Below are 25,761 nucleotides of genomic sequence, written 5' to 3'. Positions count from 1 at the left end.
TCATAAGATATCGCAGAATAATGTTCAAGAGGTCGCCCATACAAAAAGTGGCCTAATTTATTAAACAGTCTTATATAAATCCATTTTTTAGGTTGTGATAAGTGCCTCAAACTACTAAAAACAATGTTTTAAAATCAAATAAGCCCAAACTACTGAAGTACCTATCAGAAACTGATAGAACAAGGTTTGAACTTAAATTTAGGAACTTGGTGAATTCAAATATAATTGTGTGTTTTTGAGGCTTAAAAATCGTCATTTTTCGTTTTTTTTCTGTTTTAAATTGTTTATAATTTGAAAACGATCAATTTTAGAGAAAAATAATTACAACAAACCTTTTTTGTTCAGAATGATGAAAAACTGAAAAAAATTTAACAGCAGTGCAGGCCTCAGGGGCCCATGGCTTGAAATTTTTCAACTGTCTTTCTCCACTTTACTCTGTCTAGGGTAGCTGTCTTGTTTACAACGCCTGCTCTTTGTAGATCCTCTTTGGCTGTTTCCAGCCACTTTTTCCGCGGTCGACCTCTCCTTCTTCTTCCCTCACCTCTTAACAATATACTCTTCGCCCATCGGTCTCCTGACATGCTTTCCACATGTCCCAGCCAGCGAAGTCTTCCAGTTTTAACCATAAGGCTGATTACTGGCTTCCCAACCATTTCTTAAACTTCCGCATTCGTCCGTCTTCTCCATTCGTTCTCTCCCACTTTCACACCACCGAAAATTTTCCTCAGCACACCCCGTTCCCATCTTTCTAATGCATTTTCTTCTCTCTTATTCAGAACCCAACACTCACTACTATACAGTACTGTAGGTTGTATCACCATACTATATAATAGGGTGGATCGAAAAAAAATAATGTTTCATTTTTAATCGCTATACCGCAGAAAACTTGCCTTCGGGTATATAAGTAAAATGCAAAGTAAAATAAAGTTATATATTGAACCCCCAGCTAGCGCATCATACTTAAAATTTAGTTTTTTTTCAGAAATCAGAAAAAAAAAATTTCCATTAATTTTAACAATCTTTAGCCAATAATATTTGAACGTGCTATAATGAAAACTGTTTAGTTAATAGTTTAAAAAATAGGAAATAAATTTGATACGGCCAATATCTTTTAATTTGCGGTAGCGCAAAATACTCAAAAAATTGGTAAAATTCACATACAGTCGGAAAAATGAAAAAATACCCATGAACAATCACATCAATCACTTATTTTGTATTTTCTGTCTTTTTCTATAACAAACGTTTGTTATTTATAGAAAAAGACAGCACACACAAAATAAGTGATTAATGTGATCGTTCATGGGTATTCTTTCATTTTTCCGACTGTATTAGCACCTTAAAAGAATATGTGGTCTAGTATGTTGTGTTGGGTGTTAATATGGGTGGCAACCAGCTTAGTAAGTGTGAAAAACTTCCAATTGTTGATTTTGTAAATGTTGATTGTGAATTACCGGACATTAATCGCAATCTTTTGAGTAAAAATTCAACAGATTTCAACAAGATTGCTAACATTACTCATTGTTATTTGGTCTTTGATAAAATTACTATCTAAACAATTTGGCAACACAGCTAATGGGTGGAGCGATATAAATGTGTACGGGTTTCTACATATTACTGATTCATCATGTAGAAATCTACAATTAAGTTGAAAATGTTACCACAGCAGCATGCCGCAGTAGAGCCATCTCTAGGATCAGAAACAAATTAATTAAGGGTTCACATTAACCTTAAAAGGACAAATTTCAAATCTGTGTATTTAAACCATTTCAAACGACCCAAAAAGCACGCGAACACTTGTAGCGTTACATAATTATATTTTATAATGACATTTATCATCGTATGTCATTATAATAATATATATGTCTTAACAAAAACACTTAGTCCTGTCGCCAGGGGGGTACAACGGCCTTCTTAATTCAGATGGACCTACCCAAGTTTTTTTATGTATTTTGGCCCGTAGAACACGAATTTTTTGGGTAACAGTTGATCCGGATGTCGATAAGATTGTTATAAACAAAGAAGTTGAGGAATTACATAACAGCGATTTCTCGCAAAACAAAACATTTTTTTGTATTTTTTGGGTCATTCTAACCAAAAAATGTTCCTACAAGTTTTTTCGTAGGATGCATAGTTTTCGAGATAAACGCGGTTGAACTTTCAAAAAATCGAAAAATTGCAATTTTTGAACCCGAATAACCTTTGAATAAAAAATAAAATAGCAATTCTGCTTACCGCCTTTAAAAGTTTGAGTCAAATTATATCTGTTTTGAATATTTGCCTTGCTAAAAATTTATTTTTTGATTGTTAAAAAAAGCTATGAACACATAGTGTTTCCCGTGCCTAATACATGCGTTTTAATGCATGCTACGTAGAAATAGCCCCGCTTGCACTTTTACCTCTTCTACCTACTCGTTCGATTTTAAATGAGAAATCATTGAAAACATCACTCAAGCACTAGATGTTTATAGCTTTTTTTAACAATAAAATAATAAATTTTTAGCAATACAAATAATTAAAACCGATATAATTTGACTTGAGCTTTCAAATGCGGTAAGCAGAATTGCTATTTTATTTTTTAATCAAAAGTTATTCGGGTTCAAAAATTGCAATTTTTCGATTTTTTGAAAGTTCAACCGCGTTTATCTCGAAAACTATGCATCCTACGAAAAAATTTGTAGGAACATTTTTTGGTTAGAATGGCCCAAAAAATACAAAAAACTGTTTTGTTTTGCGAGAAATCGCTGTTATGTGATTCCTCAACTTCTTGGTTTATAACAATCTTATCGACATCCGGATCAACTGTTACCCAAAAAATTCGTGTTCTACAGGTCAAAATACATAAAAAAAACTTGGGTAAGTCCATCTGAATACAAGAGGCCGTTGTACCCCCCCTGGCGACAGGACTAACTCAAATATTAGTCAAAAATAGTTATAAAACTGAGTGTCATAACGAATGTCAAACTTAATGAATTAATGGCGAGGACATCAAATAATATAATGATATTACGTCACAGCCAATGAGGGCGCGTTTTGGACTGCCTGCTATTATTTTAATTTTTTCTCGATTTTAATGAGGGCCAAACGAAAGACAAAAAAATATTTTTTTGATATATGTATGTTTTAAATTATGGTCTGTTGTGATTTAGAGCATTTTTTTCGAATTTAAAATTTTATGCAGGTTCCCTATTATATTGGCCAACTATACAGGGTGTTTCATTGGGAAACGGAAAACGGTGAATAGAGGTCACCGAGCCGGTTCAAGACATACTACATTTTTTGCCCTGCCGACTTTTATAACCGAGTTACAGGGTGTTTCATCGATTTTGCCCATTTCTTTCCTAAGCCATAACTTTAGAACCACCCTGTATATTTTTTTGATATTTGGTACACATATGTCTCATTCAAAACCCAAACGACCGACATACTATTCATAAGAAAAATCCAGGTCCGGATTAACAAAAAATTATAAAGTAATTGTGACCTTAAAACAACACCCTGTATATTCAAATTTTGAAAATCTGTTTGCATATTTGAAAAGAGCACAAATTTTTCGGCCAGACAATTTTATGACTTTAATTTTGAAATTATATTGAATTTTTTAAGAACTCTGATATTAAAAAGCAGCTATTATTAACTTTTAGTTATAAATTATTAAAGTTAATGAATAAATACTCATTTTACAAATAATCAATACTTATTTACCACATTTTAACGACCCAATTACTAATGACAAGAAAAATCCAGGTCCGGATTAACAAAAAAATATAAAGTAATTGTGAGCTTGAACCAACACCCTGTATATTATAATTTTGAAAATTTGTCTGCGCATTTTAAAAGAGAATAAAAAACTGATTAAACGTTCATTTTAATTTTTTCGCCGTTGTTTTAATTACATCAATTTTGAAATTATATTGAAATTTTAAAGAACTCTGAGATTAAAAACCAGATATATATTATTAACTTTTAATAATTTAATGTTAATGAATCAATACTTATTTTAAAAATACTTAATACTTATTTAGTACGCTGGTTTCATGGATTCTCTGTATTTGTAGCTGTATGCACATCATTAAAAATTAGAATTGCGTGAATTGGGATATTTTAATGATTTAGTAAAGAACTAAAAAAAAACAGTTATATCTAATAAAAAAAAATTGTTTAAACATTTCAACAATTTAACATTAATTAAAAATATTTGAACTAGAAATAACAGTTGCTCAAAATGTCCGACATTTTGTTCGTTGCATTTGCTTGCTCGTTTTAAAAGATTTCGAATCGATTTTCTTATTACATTGGAATTGTTTTTCATTTTTCTGGCAGCTTCTCGTGACCTTGACAGAATTAATCAATATGATTTCAAAATTGCCGTAATTAAATTATCTGCGCAAAAATTTGACATGCACCTTTTAACGCAGTTTTTGATGCTCTTTTAAAATACGCAGACAAATTTTCAAAATTTCAATATACAGGGTGTTGGTTCAAGCTCACAATTACTTTATATTTTTTTGGTAATCCGGACCTGGATTTTTCTTGTCATTAGTAATTGGGTCGCTCCAATGTGGTAAATAAGTATTGATTATTTTTAAAATGAGTATTTATTCATTAACTTTAATAATTTATAACTAAAAGTTAGTAATACCTGCTTTTTAATGTCAGAGTTCTTAAAAAATTCAATATAATATCAAAATTAAAGTCATAAAATTGTCTGGCCGAAAAATTGAAGCAAACCACTAAACTTAGTTTTTTGTGCTCTTTTCAAATATGCAAGCAGATTTTCAAAATTTGAATATACAGGGTGTTCTTTTAAGGTCACAATTACTTTATAATTTTTTGTTAATCCGGACCTGGATTTTTCTTATGGTTAGTATGTCGGTCGTTTGGGTTTTGAATGAGACATACGCGTACCAAATATTAAAAAAAATGTACAGGGTGGTTCTAAAGTTATGGCTTAGGAAAGAAATGGGGAAAATCGATAAAACACCCTGTAACTTGGTTATAAAAGTCGGTAGGGCAAAAAATGTAGTATATCTAGAACCGGCTCGGTGACCTCTATTCACCATTAAAGTATTTCCGTTTCCCAATGAAACACCCTGTATTATCCTGGTTACTGGATAATTGTCAAGGCCATAGCCCAAAAATTAATAAGAAAAGTAAGATTGAGGTTGTTATTAAAAGGTAGACATTGTATGTCGTAAATAACTAATTGTTACTTACTTCTGCTTTATTGTGATGGAAATCCACTTTGTCTTAATTTGTGCTTAGAAGTTGAAAACGAATAGAACTTAAATTGACAATTTTTGTTGTATTTTTACAATTTATAACACAGCATTTGCGAAATCCCATTTTCTTCAATGACAGTAGGTATGAAATATGTCAATATGACAATTTCAGTTGACAACATGAATCATTTAAGAAATATGTGAAGAAAGTTACAAGATTTCTTCGCTACTCGTGCACGGTCGTTTCTCGTATCCCCTCTAAGTACTTGCACACATCAAATATGAAAGTGGAACTGAATAAATGTTAAAATCATTTAATAATACCCAACAATCTCAGAGCTTTTGAAAACGTATCATTAACCATTAATACTCCAGCGGACAGCGAAATAAAATTTCACAAACACATGAGTGAGACCTAAGAGGACAAAAATGAAAAATTTCGAAAAAAATAAACATGAAATAAATTTTTTAAACTACCAACAACACTGCGAATATCATTCAATATAGTGCCCTTAAAATGAACCAAGCGAGTGGAGTGTTGCGTGAACAGAACAACCATTTTTATAAATTTTCACTTGTTGTACATTATGTGTCAGCAGAAAATTTGCTGACAGCATCGATGATGCAGTATCGCAACTGGAGAAACTATACCTAGCCTCCTTACAAGTTGGATTAAAAATCAACCATACAAAAACACAAATCATGGCAAATATTGTGTTAAGCGAAAAGATTTCAGTAAATGACATGCCTATTGAAGAACCCACCTCATATAAGTACTTAGGACATGATATACGCATAGGAAGAGATCATCAAACGTGCGAACTAAGCCGTCACATAGGACTCACTTGGGTGGCATTCGGCAAGCTGAGCTATGTCGTTAAGTCAGAACTGCCTATGTGTCTCAAAAGAGTCTTTGATCAGTGTGTGTTGCCAATACTTGCCAATACAAATAAAATTTGTGTTACCCAAAGAGCCATGGAACGCTCAATGTTAGGCATTTCTCGTAGGGATCGAATTACGAACAGGGAGATAAGATGGAGAACAGTAGTGACGGATGCCATAGAAAGAATTATGACCCTAAAGTGGAACTTGCCTGAACACATATCTAGAATGTCGGATAACAGATGAACACAGCGAATAATACACTGGAGACCAAGACAAGAAGCATATCGAAGTAGAGGTCGTCCGCCAACCAGATGGTCTAACGACATAAAACAGATCGACAAAAATTAGATGCAAACAGCACAAAACAGAAATGCATGGAAACGACTGAGGGAGACCTATATTTAGCAGTGGGGCGATCCGGGTTGAATGATGATGTGCATTATGTCCTTCCAAGGGAATGGCAAAAGAGACTGAATAAGTAATCAACTGTCAAAGTTCAGAATACCCTGAATAACATATTTTTATGTCTTTGATGTATCTTTTTAAACCATTATATTTGCCATCTGACTTTCTGTGTATAAACTAAGAGAACCCTGGATGTTATTGAAATAAAAATTGATGATGCGAGATTAAATTATAGATAATGGCTTATAATAGAAATTTTATTTTAGGGTTTCCACAAGAAGAGAACACATTTATACATGTACATTGGAGCAATAAGAAACAACCTATGAGTAGACCTGCTGAAGAAAAATCATCAAAATGTGAAATTTGTGCTAAGCAGTTTGCTAAAAAAAAGTATTTGAATGTACACATGATTATTCACACTGGGGAAAAATTATACAAGTGTGAAATTTGTTCTAAGCGTTTTTTTCATGCAAACGCTTTGAAACGCCATATAGCAATGCACACTGGAGCACAAACTTACAAGTGTGAAATTTGTTTTACAGAGTTTTCTATAGAAGGTAATTGGAAAAGACATTTGAGAGTGCACACTGGAGAAAACCCTTACAAGTGTGAAATTTGTTTTAAACAGTTTACTTCAGCAAGTTATTTGAAAGAGCATTTGAGAGTACACACTGGCGAAAAACCGTATAAGTGTGAAATTTGTTTAAAGCAATTTTCTCGAGTTAACAATCTTAAACGACATATAAAATTGCACACTGGAGAAAAACCATACAAGTGTGAAATTTGTTTGAAGCAGTTTAGTCAAGTAAATGATTTGAAAAAACATTTGAGAGTGCACACTGGGCAACCTTCAATTGCTATGGAGTTCTCTCGAGCACACCGTTTGAAACGTCCTTTGAGAGTGTACCCTGGAAAAAAATGTAGTGCTGTAGACTAGCGTGAAGCTGTATACAGTTGAGTCCAGGGTTTTTTACCCGTGCGTTATCATTTAAAGCATACAAAATAGGTCGGAAATTTACTAAACACAACCACGACAAGAAATAAACTGCTAGTCTACAACACAATATTCAAATCGGTCTGGGCATATGGTCTGCAGTTCTGGGGAACATCATCTAAGTCGAATGTATCCATAATTGAGAGATTCCAGTCCAAGGTGTTACGTTCAATAATCCATGCTCCGTGGTTTGTTACTAACAGGGATATTTACAATGATCTGGAAACGAAAACCGTCAGTGAAGTGATAGTGGAGTTAAGTGCAAAATACATCGTATGTCTTGAAAGCCACGCGAATGTGCTTGCAATTAATTTGTTAGACAACAATCAGGAAACAAAACGGTTAAAGAGACAGACACCATTAGATTTACCGCACAGACATTAATATTGTTACAATAGCTACCTAAGTTAATATGTGTATATACAGTAATTTAATATCAGTATAGAGATGTGTGGCGCTGGTCACAATCTCTTCATGTCATTATTTTACAGATAAAATGTGCCTATTGTTATATGTTATAACAGATTGGCTAATAAAAATTAAAAAAAAAACTAAATACGACAGAAAGTGGCTACTGCTCCGATCACGGGTTATATTATAAAATTTGACGTTAAAAAAATAAATGAATTACCTACATTTGAAGTAGCTTAATAAATTATTTTAATATCATTAGTGATTAATAAATAAACAATTTATAAAAAAATTCAATAACATATATTTTCTTTTTGTCATTTTATTCACTTTGGCGGAAACTTAAACACACGACCATTCCTTAACTGTGTGAATGAGGTTTGCTTTGTATGTTGTAAAAATTAATGACAAAATAAAATACACTTACCATAAAATTTCAAACTCCAATATAAAATTAGTTGTGAAAAAAACTGTTTTTGTACTATAAAAAACTTCACTATAAAAATTCAACAGACTGACAGGCACAAAAGTAAACAAACCAGAATCGTCAAAAATTGTACTTAAAATCTGAAAACATCTCCAAGCGTTTTTTTGTACCTATCTCAGTTCAATGTACTCACTTAATAATAATTGAGTTATCCTCCCACTCAAAAAGGTCCGGAACATTGTTTAAAGAATGAAAATATTATTGTTAACTTTATTAAAAGTAAAACTTACGCTTTTGTCTTTAGCAGATGTCGCTACGACATCCATACCATCAGGTTATTTCGTTGTGAATCGATGCTGGCCGCCCGAAGTTTGGTTGTTGGTTTTTCGGAGAGAAACAAATATGCACATGCCTAAAATTACGTAGAAAAAAGTTATAGTCGGAGAGATAGAAGCGGATTTTGTGCGTGATATGTAATATGGAAAAACTATACGGGGATATGTTGAATTAGTTGTGTACATGACTTTCTCCAACGGCCGGAAACCAGAGTGGCGGTTTTTATGATTTTTTTGTGACGCTCATGATCGAGATAGTGCAACAAAATTTGGGAATAAGTAGGTCATGACGTAACTAAGTAAAATCTCTAGGGGCGGAACGCTGCGTGGACAACAAAGGGCTGGGGGTAGGGGTGAGTATAAAAAATATAAAGGGTTTTTTACGACGTTCGTGATTGAGGTAGTGCACCAAAATTTGGGAATAAGTAGACCATGGCATAGCTAAGTAAAATCCCCAGAGCCGGAAACCAGAGTGGGGGACGAGGGTAGTTATAAGGGGTTAAAGTCGCGGTTTTTATTATTTTTTTGTGACTCTCATGATCGAAAAAGTGCACCAAAATTTGGAAATAAGTAGGTCATGACGTAACTAAGAAATTTGGGAATAAGTAGGTCATGACGTAACTAAGAAATTTGGGAATAAGTAGGTCATGACGTAACTAAGTACAATCTCCAAGGGTAGAACGCTGTGTGGCCGACAAAGGGGTGGGGCAGGGGTTAATATAAAAATTATATGGGATTTTTTGTGACGTTCGTGATCGAGATAGGGAACCAAAATTTGGGAATAAGTAGATCATGACGTAACTAAGCAAAATCTCCAGGGGCAGAAACCAGAGTTGGGGATGAGGGTAGTTTTAAGGGGTCAGAGTCGCAGTTTGTATTATTTTTTTTGTGACGCAGCACAACATTTGTCCCCCACGCAGCGTTCCGTCCCTGGAGATTTTACTTAGTAATGTAATGATCTATTTATTCCCAAATTTTGGTGCACTATCTCAATCAAGAACGTCGCAAAAAAAACCCTTATATTTTTTATATTCACCCCTACCCCCACCCCTTTGTCGGCCATGCAGTGTATTGACCCTAGATATTTTACTTAGTTACGTCGTGACATACCTTTTCCCAAATTTTGGTGCACTATCTCTATCATCAGCGTCACAAAAAAAATAGTAAAAACCGCGACTTTGACCCCTTATAACTACCCTCGTCCCCCACTCTGGTTTCCGGCCGTTGGGGAAAGTCATGTACACAACTAATTCAACATATCCCCGTAGAGTTTTTCCATATTACTTATCACGCACAAAATCCGCTCCTAGCTCTTAGACTATTACAGAACAATTTTTGCGAAATAATAGGGAGAATTGCCCAAAAATGCTGTGAGTGGCGAACTTTGAAAAATCATATTTCGGAAACTGCAAATCCTAAAGACTTCTACGAAAAGTCATTTTGAAGAGGAAGGATGGAAGTTTTTTTGTTTTGAAGCAATGCCTATACCTATATCTCCGTGGAAGAAAGTTATGGGACACAAAACAAAATCCTTTTTTCGTATTTTTTGTTGCTTCGTTTTTTGAATATATGTAGTTTTGTAAAACAAATATTTTTGACTTTAAAAGCTGATATTTCGATGGTACATTTAATTTAGGACAATTTTTCTGTAGATGTATATGTACAAAAACTGCATAGAACTTACCCTATGCACCTTAGTGCATAGGGGTTAATTCACCCCTTTAAATGGCAGCATTCCGCAGTTTTTTCATATTTAGAGCCAGAGGTCCATCGACCATATGAAACAATAAAATGCTTTAAACGTTGTAGTTCCTTTTAGCCGTCTTATTTGAACATAATCAATGACTATCAGTGGTGGCCAAACTGTGGCTCGCGAGCCACACTCTTTGTAGGATTATTTGTGTCTCTCAATAAATGTACCTGAATTACTTTTAATTTTTATGCTTCATAATGTTTTAAGTTACTGACAACGAATATAAAAGACTAAGTGTAACATCAGGACTTGGACAAGGAGACCCCTTATCACGGTTGCTATCCAATTTGGCCTTAGAATATGTAATAAGTATAATATCATCTGAGCTGACAGGAGGATTTTCGAATCCAGGATCAAAACTATTGTTGGCCTTTGCTGATGATATATGTGCAGTCGCTCATTCTACAAGAGACGCGAGAGAGGTGTTTTTACAACTCGAGGAAGAAACAGGTAGTCTGGGCCTTCGAATAAATGAAGGGAAGCTGAAATACATGCTAGTAATAAAAAAATCTAAGACACAGAGTTAGTGCCTTCGTATATGGGCAGCTCAACCGTACATAAGCAGCACAAAGCAGTCGGTATTGGCAGCTTGAAGCGGTCGTCGCTGGGCGAACTGCAGTTTCTAAACAAAATTGTATGTTCGCCATACCTGTAGCTTTCGAGTCATTCGGCAGTAAAAATGCAGTCGACGTGCTGTTGGGAGCTTAAAGCTGCTGAACCCACCATACACAGACATGTTAAAGCGGTTACCTCCGTTTTCTCTCTTTTAGCCCGATCAAAGAACAATCTGACCCCAAAAAAATAAAGGAAGGATGAAAATTTGGGAATAGGTAGTTCAAATTGTCTATTATTATATAAGAAAAAGTTTACAATTCTACATCCCCTCCATTTTACAAAAAATGGTGTATACATGAGGTCAGTAGACCCAGTAGAAGCAGAGTTGCAGCTAATGAAAAGTAGGTTCTTCGTCAAATTCCAAATCGAATATTTCAATGTGAAATAACCCAAAAACGGAGCACTTTTAGGGGAAAATTCATTAACTTTTTTAAAGTGTATAAAAAAGGTTTATTTTTGTTTTAAAAAAAACTTGTAATATTAAAAGTAAGTGAATTACGCTCCAAATATAGTTGGTCCCTTTTATTTTTTGGTAAAAAAATCGCGAAAATCACCCCCTAATTAGCATCACATATACATTTTAACATTACCACTTCACAAGTTACTTTGTCTATGTATTATTTATATGATCTGTAAGTTTCATCGGTTCAAAGGGAACATGTGACATAAAAACTAATTCTGTGGGATGTGATGGTTTAAATGTAAATTTGATTAAACTATGTTGTCCACATATAATTTCCTATATTACTCATATTGTTAATTTTTGCATAACTAACTGTGTCGTTCCAACTTCCTGGAAAAAAGCAATTATTAAGGTTTTGCCTAAAAAGCAAAATCCTGTTGAGTTTAAGGATTTGCGACCAATAAGTATGTTGCCTACTCTGTCGTAAGTTTTAGAAAGAGCTTTGGAAACACAAATTAAAGATTATTTACATGTTAATTCATTACTTCCTTCTATTCAGTCAGGTTTCCGTAAAGGATATAGTTGTACTACTGCTTTACTTCATATTACTGATATTTTAAAAGGAGTAGATCAAGGTGAGTGCATAGTGTTAGTGTTATTAGATTTCAGTCGTGCATTCGATACCATACATTACGATCTTATGATTAGCATGTTAAAATATATAGGATTTTCTAATAATGCCAGTACTTTACTTGAACAGTATCTCAAATTCAGAGAACAGCAAGTTTATATCAATGGTGTAAATTCAAACTTTCTATTACTTACATCAGGTGTTCCACAAGGTTCCATCCTTGGACCTTTATTGTTTTCTATATATACTTCTCAACTTTTAACCAAAATTCGGAATTGCAACGTGCACTTATATGCTGATGATACCCAATTGTATTTAAATTTTAAGCCAGATGATGTGGAAAATGCCTGCAAAATTATTAATGACAATCTAAAAGCATTTATTGAGTATGCAACTGAGCACTGCCTGATTATTAATCCAACGAAATCAAAAGTAATGTTATTTGGTAATAAGCATCATCAGCAATATTTGATAAATTCAATTAACATTTATATAAACAATGAAAAACTTGAAGCTGTAAATGCTGCAAAAAACTTAGGTGTTACTCTTGACTCCGAATTAAGGTTTCAGAAACATGTAAATATATTGATACAACGCGCTTACTGTAATATTAAAATGATTTATGGAAATCGCCATTTATTTTCAATTCATATGAAAAAACAGCTTTGTGAAACACTTGTATTATCATTATTTAATTACGCGGATGTATTTTATGGACCAAACTTAACTCTAGTATATAAAAATAAGATCCAAAAAGTTCAAAATTCCTGTCTTCGTTTAATTTTTGGTATAAGAAGGCGACAAAGAGTATCGCATAAATTAAAAGAAATTAAATGGCTAAATATGGAGAATAGAAGAAAAAATCATTTTTTCACTCTTTGTCATAAAGTAATTGTAAATAAAAAACCATCTTACCTACATCGAAAAATAAAATATCGCTCTGATGTTCACAATATAAATATAAGAAATAGGGGATTGTTGACTATTCCTCCTTTTTCAAGTGAGCTTTATCGACGCTCTTATAGTTATCAAATCAGCAGTTTATATAATAAGATTCCATCTACATTAAAAACATGTAACATACCAAAATTTAAATTCTTGCTTAAACGCCATCTTCTAAACATTCAGAATTAGGTGCCGTGATTTTTTTTCTCTTTCTCATAGTAACAAAAAAGTAAGTGGGTCAGTGAGATGCATTTTTTACTATCTTACTGTTCAGTATTATATTCTTTACTACTGTTTAGTTAGAGCCATAAAACTACTATTACACTGGGGTTAAGTGGAAGAATATTTTTGTTGTGTCTTAGAACACAGCAAAATAAACTTCGCCCTCTACTTTAGATAATGTACAGTTTGTTATACTTATTATTTTTTTTTGAAATAAAAGTCGGTTTATTATTAAAGTGCTTCGTTTTGAAAAAGCTGTAGTTAAAATGGCTTGAACGAGTAACTGATCACGAGTTTAGGCATATTTTGAACAGCCATAGCATAATAGTCTAAGAGCTGGGAGCGGATTTTGTGCGTGATAAGTAATATGGAAAATCTATACGGGGATATGTTGAATTAGTTGTGTACATGACTTTCACCAACGGCCGGAAACCAGAGTTGGGGCCGAGGGTAGTTTTAAGGGGTCAAAGTGGCGGTTTTTATTATTTTTTTTATGACGCTCATGATCGAGATAGTTCACCAAAATTTGGGAATAAGTAGGTCATGACGTACCTAAGTAAAATCTCTAGGGGCTCAACGAGGCGTGGCCGACAAAGGGGTGGGGGTAGGGGTGAATATAAAATATATAAGGGGTTTTTTGCGACGTTCGTGATTGAGATAGTGCACCAAAATTTGGGTATAAGTAGACCATGACATAGATAATTAAAATCCCCAGAGCCGGAAACCAGAGTGGGGAAGGAAGATAGTTATAAGGGGTCAAAGTTCCGTTTTTTATTATTTTTTTTGTGACGCTCATGATCGAGATAGCGCGCCAAAATTTGTGAATAATTAGGTCATGACGTAACTAAGTAAAATCTCCAGGAGTGGAACGCTGCGTGGCCGACAAAGGGGTGGGGCAGGGGTGGATATAAAAAAATGTAAGGTTTTTTTGCGACGTTCGTGATTGAGATCGTGCACCAAAATTTGGGAATAAGTAGACCATGACATAACTAAGTAATATCCCCAGAGTCGGAAACCAGAGTGGCGGACGAGGGTAGTTATAAGGGGTAAAAGTCGCGGTTTTTATTATTTTTTTTGTCGCGCTCATGATGGAGATAGTGCACCAAAATTTGGAAGTAAGTAGGTTATGACGTAACTAAGTAAAATCTTTAGGGGCGGAACGCTGCGTGGGGTACAAAGGGGTGGTAGGCAGGGGTGAGTATAAAAATATATGGGGTTTTTTTGCCGCCCGTGATCGAGATAGTGCACCAAAATTTGGGAATAAGTAGATCATGACATTACTAAGTAAAATCTCCAGGGGCGGAACGCTGCGTGGCGGACAAATGTTGTGCCGGGTCAAAAAAAAAAGAATACACACTGCGACTTAAACCCCTTAAAACTACCCTCATCCCCAACTCTGGTTTCCGGCTTTGGGGATTTTACTTAGCTACGTCATGGTCTACTTATTCCCAAATTTTGGTGCACCATCTCAATCTAGCACGTCGCAGAAAATCCCTTATATTTTTTATATTCACACCTACCCCCAACCCTTTATCGGCCACGCAGCGTTCCACCACTGGAGATTGTACTTAGTTACCTCATGACCTACTTATTCCCAAATTTTGGTGCACTATCTCGATCATGAGCGTCACAAAAAAAAATAATAAAAACGGCGATTTTGACCCCTTATAACTACCCTCATGCCCAACTCTGGTTTCTGGCTCTGAGGATTTTACTTAGTTATGTCATGGTCTACTTATTTCCAAATTTTGGTGCACTCTCTCAATCTCAAACGTCGCAAAAACCCCTTATATTTTTTGTATTCACCCCTGCCCCACCCCTTTGTCGGCCACGCAGCGTACCACCCCTGGAGATTTTACTTAGTTACGTCATGACCTACTTATTCCCAAATTTTGGTGCACTCTCTCGATCATGAGCGTCACAAAAAAAATAATAAAAACGTCGAGTTTGACCCCTTATAACTACCCTCATGCCCAACTCTGGTTTCCGACTCTGAGGATTTTACTTAGTTCTGTGATGGTCTACTTATTTCCAAATTTTGGTCCACTATCTCAATCACGAACGTCGCAAAAAACCCTTTATATTTTTTATATTCACCCCTACCCCCACCCCTTTGTCGGCCACGCAGCGTTGCGCCCCTAGAGATTTTACTTAGTTACGTCATGACCTACTTATTCCCAAATTTTGGTGGCCTATCTCGATCATGAGCGTCATAAAAAATAATAAATTCCGCGACTTTGACCCCTTATAACTACCCTCGGCCCCAACTCTGGTTTCCGGTCGTTGGTGAAAGTCATGTACACAACTAATTAAACATATCCCCGTACAGTTTTTCCATATTACTTATCACGCACAAAATCCGCTTCTATCTCTCCGACTATAACCAATTTTTGTCTAACAAGGAAACAAAAAATCAAAAATATTCAGAAAAGAAAAACGTACATTTTATTACTCTTTGAGATGTTGGTATTCCTAATTGTTTTTAAGATAATTCCATAACAATTACGATTTTTTTCAAGATTAAAAAAAATGTTTTATTTTAAACTCAATTTTTTTTCAAAACTGAGCACTTTGAACCAATAAAACTTATAGATAATATAAGCAATACATAAGTAAAGTAACTTGTAAAGCGTTAACGATTAATTTTATTTGAGAAGCTAATTAAGGGGTGATTTTCGCCATTTTTTTACCGAAAAATAAAATGGACCAACAATATTTTGAGCGCAACTCACTTACTTTTAATGTTAGAAGTTTAAAAAAAAAACAAAAATAAACCTTTTTTAAACACTTTTAAAAAGTTGTTATGAATTTTCCCCGAAAAGTGCTCCGTTTTTTGGTTATTTCACATTGAAATATTCGATTTTGTCTTTCCTTGCATTATGAGTCGCAGGATGCCATACTTTTCGCCCCGTATCACATGTCCGAGATACTGTAGTTTTTTTCTTTAATTGCAAGTTCAACTTACTTCTCTTTACCTATTCTTCTTAGTACTTCGTTGTTCGTAACTCTATCTACCCAGGAAACCCTCATAATTCTTCTATAGGTCCACATTTCAAAGGCGTTAAGTCGTCTCACCGACGACGACTCTCACCGTGTGGTGAGAGTCGACAAGAGCTGTACAACTAGTCAATTTTTCAAATGTTTACACCTTGGCAAAACCAGGTCAATTAAATGGGTATTCAAATAAAATAAAAATCCAAAAAAGGTATATTTTTTATAAAAAAGGCCCATTAAATATATGATAAAGATACGGATTTATAAAAGCGTAAATATCGTGAATACGAGGGGTGATGGATAACTTTTGAAACTATGTGTATGCAATTATTAAAGTGAATTTAATAGGGAACTTGCATAAAATTTTAAATTCGAAAAAAATGTTATAAATCACAACAGAACATAATTTAGAACCTGTATCAAAGATAAAAAAGTTTTGTTTGTCTTTCGTTTGGCCCCTAAAGACGACTAAAAATTCAACTTATACCAGCCACTCCAAAATGCGCCGTGACGTCACACCGTTGTACGTTTACATTCTACACCATTTGTATATATAATTTTAAATTAGACATTATAAACGTCAGTAAAAGATACAGTTATGTGACGTTTTAGTGATTTTGATCGTTTGAACTATTCATAAAAAATTTGTACTTCTACAAAATGGTTTTATTTTCAATACTAAACCTTCTTTCCTTTCCTTCAAAAACTGTATCAAACTTTAATCTCAACAAACTGGTATATATTATTACAACCACATACGATAAATGTCATTAGAATATACATATTTTTCCTTTATTCCTCGACGACGAGCTTGCCAAATACCCAAGTAGGTGGTGGCCAATAAACTAAAGAAGGAGAAGAAGAATATACCTAAATATAACGCTGTGTCTAGGTACACGCTAACGTGTACGCAAATAAAAAAGTTAGAGTGTCGGTGTTGGAGTGTTGGAATTTGTTTAATCGCGTTGTGTTTACGTTTTAATGTTAATATTGGTTAGTAAAGAGATTTCTTATTTTTTATTTGCTTAGTGTTTGTTTTTAAATTAACTATGCAGTGTGGACAATTATTTAGTTGTTTTAATGAGTTTAACAACATTTTAAAACAGTATGAAAAAGTTACGAAACTATAAATTAATATATATTTTTTTAGTTATAAGTGAAATAGTATTACCGTCCAAAATTAAAATAAAAGGAAGACCTAAAGCTTTCACAATATTTAACTTGTTCTAAAGCTATTTCCTTGTGGCATTTTTGTAATCAACTATTCTAAATGGGAACTAAGCCACAATTTAACTAAAAAAAATATGATTTTATTAACGTTTCGACGTCTGAATCAGACGTCGTTGTTAAAATAAAAAATATTATTAAATTAAACAAAAATCTTGTTGCTTACTAAAAAATTTTTTCTAATAATTTATTTAATTTGACTAATTTTTGTATTTTGACAATGACATACGATTTGGATGTCGAAACGTTAATAAAATCATTTTTTTAGTTAAATTGTGGCTTATTTCCCATTTAGAATAGTTGATTATAAGAGTTAACTTACGTATAAAAATTATTTTAACAATATTTTGTACGTGTCATGTCAACTAAATACATATATTTATTTTGCTAACCTAAATATATACTTTTATGTATACATTGATTTATTACAATTAAGTTTGAAACATCTGAATAGTTCTGCTTCCCTTCCCTTAACAAATATTTTTCTATCAAACAAACACTAAACATATCAAAATAGCTTGTACCAAAATATTATATACAGTCACTGCGCACGCTAAATAATGACGTCACTGGCTTGGTGAAGTTTAATTCGCGTGTACCTAACTTTTTCATTTGGGTACACGTTAGCGTGTACCTAGACACAGCGAAATATAACCATAATAGTAACTAATGTAAAACTATGCGACATCACGGGTCATTTGAACTATTTTATACCGCAGAAGACTTTAAATATGTATTTCTAAGTTATTACGCAGCTTTGATAGAAAATATTATCAAGAAAATTAACCCTAAAATATTTTTACCTAATTTACAAAAAAATACAAAGGAAGAAATTGAAAAAATGTTAGGCAACCTAATAAATACTGAAAGTGATGGGGAATAATAGGACGTTTAGCATACTTCAGTGGAACTGTCAATCTGTAAATAAACATAAACCTAGTTTACTTAGTTATCTTGAAAACAATGTAGTTGATGTCATTTTACTTAATGAAACATGGCTTTCTCAAAATAAAAATTTTGCTTTAACAGGTTATTACATTGTCAGAACTGATAGACCTGATGGTTTTGGTGGTGTAGCCATCCTCATATCAAATAATCTTTGTTTTACTGAGGTTAAAGTAACTAAAAACTTTAATAAAGGTATTGAAACGTGTGCAGTTTTTATAGAACAAATAAAACTAGTAGTTGTTTGCATTTATAAACCTCCTAAAGTAATAGTTACTTGTAGAGATTGGGAAAAACTTTTTAGTCAATTTAGCGGTAAGGTTTTTGTTGGTGGGGATTTCAATGGACACCACAGTAGGTGGGGTTCCTTGAAAGATTCCGCTCAGGGTAAGTGTATAGTGGACGCGTTAGATAACGGTAATTTAGTTTTGCTAAACGACGGTAGACCGACCAAAGTAACAAGACCCAATGAACTTCTATCAATGGTGGATCTGTCCCTCGTTACATCCAATCTAATTGGATACACTACATGGGATCCTGTCCCTGATACCCTGGGTTCAACTCACTTACCTATACTAATCAATATTGATCTTGAATATCAACCATGCACAATAATTCCTTCCTCTAAATGGAAAGAGTCTTCGGCAAACTGGAATATCTTTAAATATCATATAGAAAAAATACTGGCTGAAAATATATTTGATAATATCACTTCTGAGGATCGTTTTGACTTCCTTTTAAAGACAATTGACGATGCTGCCTCATATTCTATGAATATCAAAAACTCTTTTCAGCCAAAAACTAGAACTCCAGTCTGGTGGGATAATGAATGTAAAGATATGATAAATTCTCGGAAACTTGCATACAAAAATTACAAAAAAGTATCGAATTTTGAAAACTATATTAAATATAAACATATTCAAGCCAAAAGTAAACTTTTGTTTACAAACAAACAAAAAAATTCATGGATTAACTTTGTCAATACTTTAAACAAAAACACTCCCATCAGTAAAATTTGGAATTTTGTTAATAAACTAGCGAATAAAAATTATCACTCAAGAAGATATCCTCTATCAAATGAACTAATAGAACAGTTACTCGACAAATTTGCTCCACCATATGTTGATCTTCCTATTCAGAATAACAGTCAAACTTATAAATACAATATTTTCGAGAAAAGTTTTGATATGGAAGAATTTGAGGCTGCACTCAAGTCTTCTAATTCCTCAGCTCCGGGGCGCGATCAAATTACTTATAACATTATATATGAATTACCTCTTATAGGTAAACAAAGTCTACTAACAGTTTTCAACGATTGGCTTTTCAATGGAAAATATGTAGATCATATGAAAGAAATAGTGATCTGTTTAATTCTCAAACCTAATAAAGATAAAACACTCTCCTCTTCTTATAGACTGATATCATTAATGTCTTGCATATGTAAGACATTCGAAAGACTGATTAAGACTAGGTTAGAATGGCTTATAGAACATTATAGTATTCTCCCAAGTACACAATATGGATTTAGGTCTGGTGTTGGAACACTTGATGCAATATCACATTTAGTCACAGACGTTCAAATGACGTTTTCCAGAAACAACTATCTTGCTTGTTTGTTTTTAGACCTAAAAGGGGCATATGATTCTGTTGATTTAACCATGTTGCATAAAAAACTTTATGATATGGGATTACCTCAAAATATAGCTTCTAATATTGTTCATCTTTATAATAATCGTGTTATATATATTAAAGATCATTTAAACCAATTACATGGTCCTAGAATAGCTCATACAGGTCTACCACAAGGATCAGTTTTAAGTCCGCTATTGTTCAACATATTTTCAGCAAGTATTCATGGCATTTTTGATAATTCAATTAATTGCATTCAATACGCCGATGACATATGCATCTATACAGAGCGTAACTCGTATACTGATTGCCTGGAGGCTCTGGACTTCATCATGCATAAGGTTAATAATAGGGTAACAAATCATGCGCTGACCATTTCCCCTGACAAATCAGCCATAATGATATTCACTAGACATAGGATTCGTACGCCTGACAAAATAAAACTGTCTGGATATGATATACCTATTGTCAAAGAATACAAATATCTTGGCATTCTTCTTGATCCGAAACTTTTATGGTCAAAACATGTTAAATATATAAAAAGCAGAAGTGAAAAAGGTATTAATATCCTTAAATGTGTCACTAATCGTAGATGGGGTGCTGACCCTAAAGTTGCACTGATGTTTTACAGAGCCTACGTGCGATCTATTGTAGACTATGGTTGCATTCTGTATGGTGCTGCCAGTAAAACACATTTATTGACTGTAGACCGCATTCAGTTCAAATGTCTAAGAATATGCTTGGGCACTATGAAGTCTACTCCTAGCCCTGTTCTACTTGCTGAAAGTAACGAAATGCCTCTTCAAAATCGTCGAGAAATGATGGCAATTAAACATATTTTGAAGTTAAGATTAAACAATAATAATCTACTTAGACAACTGTATGAGTTATCAACTGAAAATCTTTCAAATAATTATTGGCGCATAAAAAATTCTCCCCCACTTGCTGATGCTTTCTTAGAAACCTACGATTATTCTAACATCTATGGTAGGGAAAAAAGATTACCAATATATAGAGGTGATTTTCAGGTAATGTTAAATAAACCAAAAGTCATTATACCAAAGTTCACAGAATCTACAGAAATAAATTCTGTCTTACTTAAATCCATATTGAGTGACTATAATGATCACGTTATAATGTATACTGATGGTTCCAAAAAAGAGGATGGTGCCACAGGCTGTGCAGTTTACATTCCACATAAAAGCGAATCCTTGAAAATTAAACTTCCATCACATTGTTCAATATATACCGCTGAAGCGGTAGCAATAGAAAAAGCGTTAGATTGGTTAAATTCACACAAATTAAATAAAGCAGTTATATTATCAGATTCATTATCGGTCATTAAAGAATTAAACTCAAATATGACACAACATAAAAGAAACAGTATTCTGTGTGCCATCAAAAATAAAATATATAATAAAGATATTACAGTTATTTGGGTAAAAAGTCATACCGGCATCAAGGGAAATGTAATGGTTGACCAGCTTGCTAAGGATGCTACCCATGCTGGATTATATTTACCTATATTCACACTGGATGACTTACAGCTACATTATAATAACACAACTTTAATAAAATGGAAAGAAAAATGGAAAAAAATAGCAGCGAACTCAAATAATCAGTACTATACTATCCACCCTACCTTACCACAAGATATTTCCTATATTTTTAAATACGCAATGTCGAAGAAGACTACAGCGACAATAACTCGTCTGAAAACCAATCACGGCGCATTCCCAGCTCACTTAGCTAAGTTAAATATTATCCCTTCTGGGTTATGCTTATGTGATAATATATCACAATGTGACATCAACCATATTCTTTTCAAGTGCGGTAAACATAAGTCTGAAACAGATCAGCTCTATTTAAAATTAACAGATCTTAAAATTCAGACTCCCATAAACATCACCCATTTACTTTCTTTAGACAGTAGAGAAATATTTGAGCTAATATGTAACTTTCTTTTTAAAGTTGGATATATTATTTAAAAACCAATAACCTTTACTACCATTCTGTGGCTAAAGGACTAGCTTCCAAGCCAACTCTTCAAACACACACACACACACATAAGTTATTACGAGTTTTTGAAGCGTGGAATTTTGGAAATCTCATTTTTAAACAAAACTGAACATTATTATGTAATAAAAAAAATGTGCAAGTTCCCTATTAATTGTATTTTGCTTGTAGTACTGCATTTTAATAATTGTTTTCGTTTTGATTCAATTCGAGTCTCTTGCCATCCTCTGACACGGTGTTTCTGGATCTTTATATAATATATATGTGGTTAATATAACCACAATATACTGCAGATATTTTAATAGATGCAGTTCTTCTTCGTCTCGAGTTGATTCAATTCAGTCTACTTGCAATAGCCTCTTTGATAAAGGATAAAGATCCAGAAACACCGTGTCAGAGGATGGCAAGAGACTCGAATTGAATCAAAACGAAAACGATTATTTTCTTTTTCATGCTTTACTCGGTTTAGAGTACAAAATGACCAAGTGTTCTTAAAGTATTCTGAGACGCATTGTTGGAGAAGCTCCTCCTAGCGGCGCCGCTTGATACTATAGTATCTCGGTTAACAGAATCCTGACTCGTGGTCGAAATTTATTTTATTTATTTTAATAATTATTTTTATTTACTACATACAATGTTTACCTTTTAACTATAGCATAACCTCAATCTTACTTTTTCTTCTTATTCTTTTTTTGGGCTATGGCCTTGACAATTATCAAGTAACCAGAACTAATATAGTTGGCCAATATAATTGAAAGTGCTAAAAATGTTGCTGATGCTATGACACTAGGTGTCGCTCTTCCGAACTTGCACGGTCCCAATAGTGTGTCTAATAATTTGGCCAGGGATTGTATGTAGTTAAATTAAACATGCCACAAAAAAAAAACGGTTTCAGAACCTTACTAAAAATTGATATTTCGGTTTTTATTTTAGGCTTTCCGCAAGAGGAGAACACGTTGGAGAGTAGGAAAACAATTGACATACATTCATGGAATGAAAGACAACCTATGAGTCAACCAGCTGAAGGAAAATCATTCAAATGTGAAATTTGTTTCAAGCTGTTTGCTAAAAAAAAGCGTTTAAATGAACATATCAGAATTCACTCTACAGAAAAACTTTACAAGTGTGACATTTGTCTTAAGCAATTTCGTGCAGCAGCTAGTGTGATACGACATATGAGATCACACACTGGAGAGAAACCGTACAAGTGTGAAATTTGTTTTAAGCAGTTTGCTCAAAAATGTCAATTGAAACCACATTTGCTGACACACACTGGAGAAAAACCTTACCAGTGCGAAATTTGTTTGAATCAGTTTTCTCAGCCATGTGCTTTAAATCACATATAAGATTGCATACTGGAGAAAAGCCTTACAAGTGCGAACTTTGTTTAAAACAGTTTACTACAGCAAGTCAGTTGATAATTCATTCGAGATTACACACTGGAGAAAAACCTTACAAGTGTGAAATTTGTTTTAATCAATTTAGGCAATTAAATAATTTGAAAACACATTTGAGAGTGCACACTGGGGAAAAGCCTTACAAGTGTGAAATTTGTTCGAATCATTATTCCCAGATAGGTGCTTTGAAACGACATTTGAGGTTGCACACTGGAGAAAAACCTTACCAGTGTGAAATTTGTTTGAAGCAATTTTCCGAAGCATGTGGTTTGAAACAACATATGAGTGTGCATGATGGAGAAAAACCTTACAAGTGTGAAATTTGTTTGAGTGATTTTTCTCACACATATACTTTGAAACGACATATGAGATTGCATACTGGAGAAAAACCATACAAGTGTGAAATTTGTTTTAAGCAGTTTAATCAAAAAGGTCAATTGAAACCACATTTAATGGCACACACCGGAGGTACACCTTACAAGTGTAAAATTTGTTTGAATCATTTTTCTCAGTCAAGTGCTTTGAATCGACATATGAAACTGCACACTGAAGAAAAACCTTCTTCATCATCATTATTGATTATATAACAAGTGGAGGCTCGTGGTGATTTAAAGAGGGTGTTCAATTAAGGCCGGCGCCCACTTATACAGAACAGCCCGCTACGGAACGGACCACGACGATCGGAATTTTTATATTTTCGTGTATTCAAATAACTAAGCGCCTACTTTACGGAATTGTAGCACCTCGTTTCACACCGCAACGCGCCGATATCTCGGAAGATAATTCTTTTGCCGTTCGCTATAGTGCAGTGTAGCGATTCTATACCCAGTGTATAGTTAGCGCTTCCACAACGGACGGAACAAATCGAAAAATATGGACGTGCGCGGTCCAAAGGTTGTCTTTATTTGAATGTAAGCAGATGTTAGTAGATGCTGAATTCAATGTCTTGGTGTCGAAAATTATTATAATAAATAATGGTATTCGTTTTCAAAGAAAGCATAGTGTGATTTTTAAAGTGAAATCATTAAATGTTGTATTTTGTTTTGTTAGATCAGTTTTTATAATAGATAAGGGTTCTTGATATTTTTCGTAACTCAATCTGAATTATCGATAAAAGTACCCCGCACAAACCTTATGGAAATTAGGTCCCAGTGGATTTAGTTCACGCTTTGGGAAAATACTCTTTGAAGCATTGTGATAAAAAGTTCTCATGGGCACATCTCGATCGTATGCAGGATTTTCAAGATATAGAGGCACAAACTCGGAAAATTATAAGATTTACTGGGTATTCCAATTCCCTGAGTTACTGGTTATCTGGCAACATGTAGAAGTTTGGATTAAATAAAAGTACTAGTAGTCTAGGATTTTTTTCCTGGCTATCCAATGGCGACCTTTACGTAGACCTTGACCTTTAACGGACGTCATCTTCTAGAGTTTCGAGGGTTTTCAGCATTAAATTGATATAAACAAATTACTCATGGGTTTTTGGAATCGCTAAACACGAATATGACATCAGAATTGACCTCCGGAGGACCTGGTAGCCAGGGCCATTGCAAGGGACGTCATATCTAGCGTTTCGATGATTTTCGGCATTTTATTGACGTAAATGAATTACTGGAGGGTTTTTTGAGGTCGCTAAACACGAATATGCCACCAGAACCGACTCCCGAAGCACCTGGTTTCCAAGGTCAATGAAAGGGGCTCCTGGAATTTCGAGGGTCTTCGGTACTGCATTGATGCAAACGGATTCCTCATAGGTTTTGGAGTTGCTCAACACGAATACCCCATCAGAACAGACATCGGAGTACCTGGTGACTAAGGCACGTCATGCCTTGGAGATTCGAGAGCTTTCGGTACTAAATTAATGTAAACTGATTACCCACATATTTTTGGGGCTGCTTTACGTCATCAGATCCGATCCACGGAGCATCTGGTGCCTAAGGCAGGTCTTATCACCCGTATGCGCGCCAATGATAAATACAAAATTCTTAATTGTATGTCAAAAAATGCGCAATAACTACCTCCTAAAACTCACCAAATTTCATTTTCATAGCTCAACTGGTCTTAGAGAAATAAATAAATTGGCAGTTTGAAATAAAAATTTCAACACCCCTTATCTCGGAGACGAAACATTTGCGGACATATGTTTATAGAGCAAACCAGCATTATTTTTTCATGTAGAATTAGCCCTTAAAATATGTCATACTTATTTACTAACAATCTTATCGACATCCAGATCAACTGTTACACAAAGAATTCGTGTTCTACGGGTCAAAATACATAAAAAACTTCATTAATCTATATT

At 34.0% G+C, this 25,761-nt stretch overlaps 2 protein-coding genes across 3 annotated transcripts in view; both read left to right on the top strand.

Moving 5' to 3' along the window:
* Positions 1-23,415, top strand: part of LOC126886887 (zinc finger protein 695-like) — a 39,396-nt gene extending 15,981 nt beyond the window's left edge. The window contains exon 2 of one of the 2 annotated variants that reach the window (XM_050654028.1): positions 22,993-23,415. In XM_050654028.1, the coding sequence (XP_050509985.1) occupies positions 22,993-23,405 (413 nt within the window). In that variant the 3' untranslated portion in view covers positions 23,406-23,415. Of the gene's footprint in view, positions 1-6,775; positions 8,220-22,992 lie in introns of those variants that run through there. The other variant, XM_050654027.1, reaches the window with a different exon arrangement.
* On the top strand, positions 23,411-24,043 carry LOC126886202 (zinc finger protein 678-like; the record flags this gene model as incomplete). The annotated part of the gene is made up of 1 exon (XM_050653061.1): positions 23,411-24,043. A coding segment is annotated over one exon (633 nt), but the record flags the coding sequence as incomplete, so codon positions are not given.
* Positions 24,044-25,761: the final 1,718 nt, after the last annotated feature.

Source organism: Diabrotica virgifera, chromosome 6, assembly GCF_917563875.1.
Source record: "Diabrotica virgifera virgifera chromosome 6, PGI_DIABVI_V3a".
Lineage (NCBI taxonomy): Eukaryota > Metazoa > Arthropoda > Insecta > Coleoptera > Chrysomelidae > Diabrotica > Diabrotica virgifera.
This window is presented reverse-complemented; position numbering and strand designations above follow the sequence as displayed.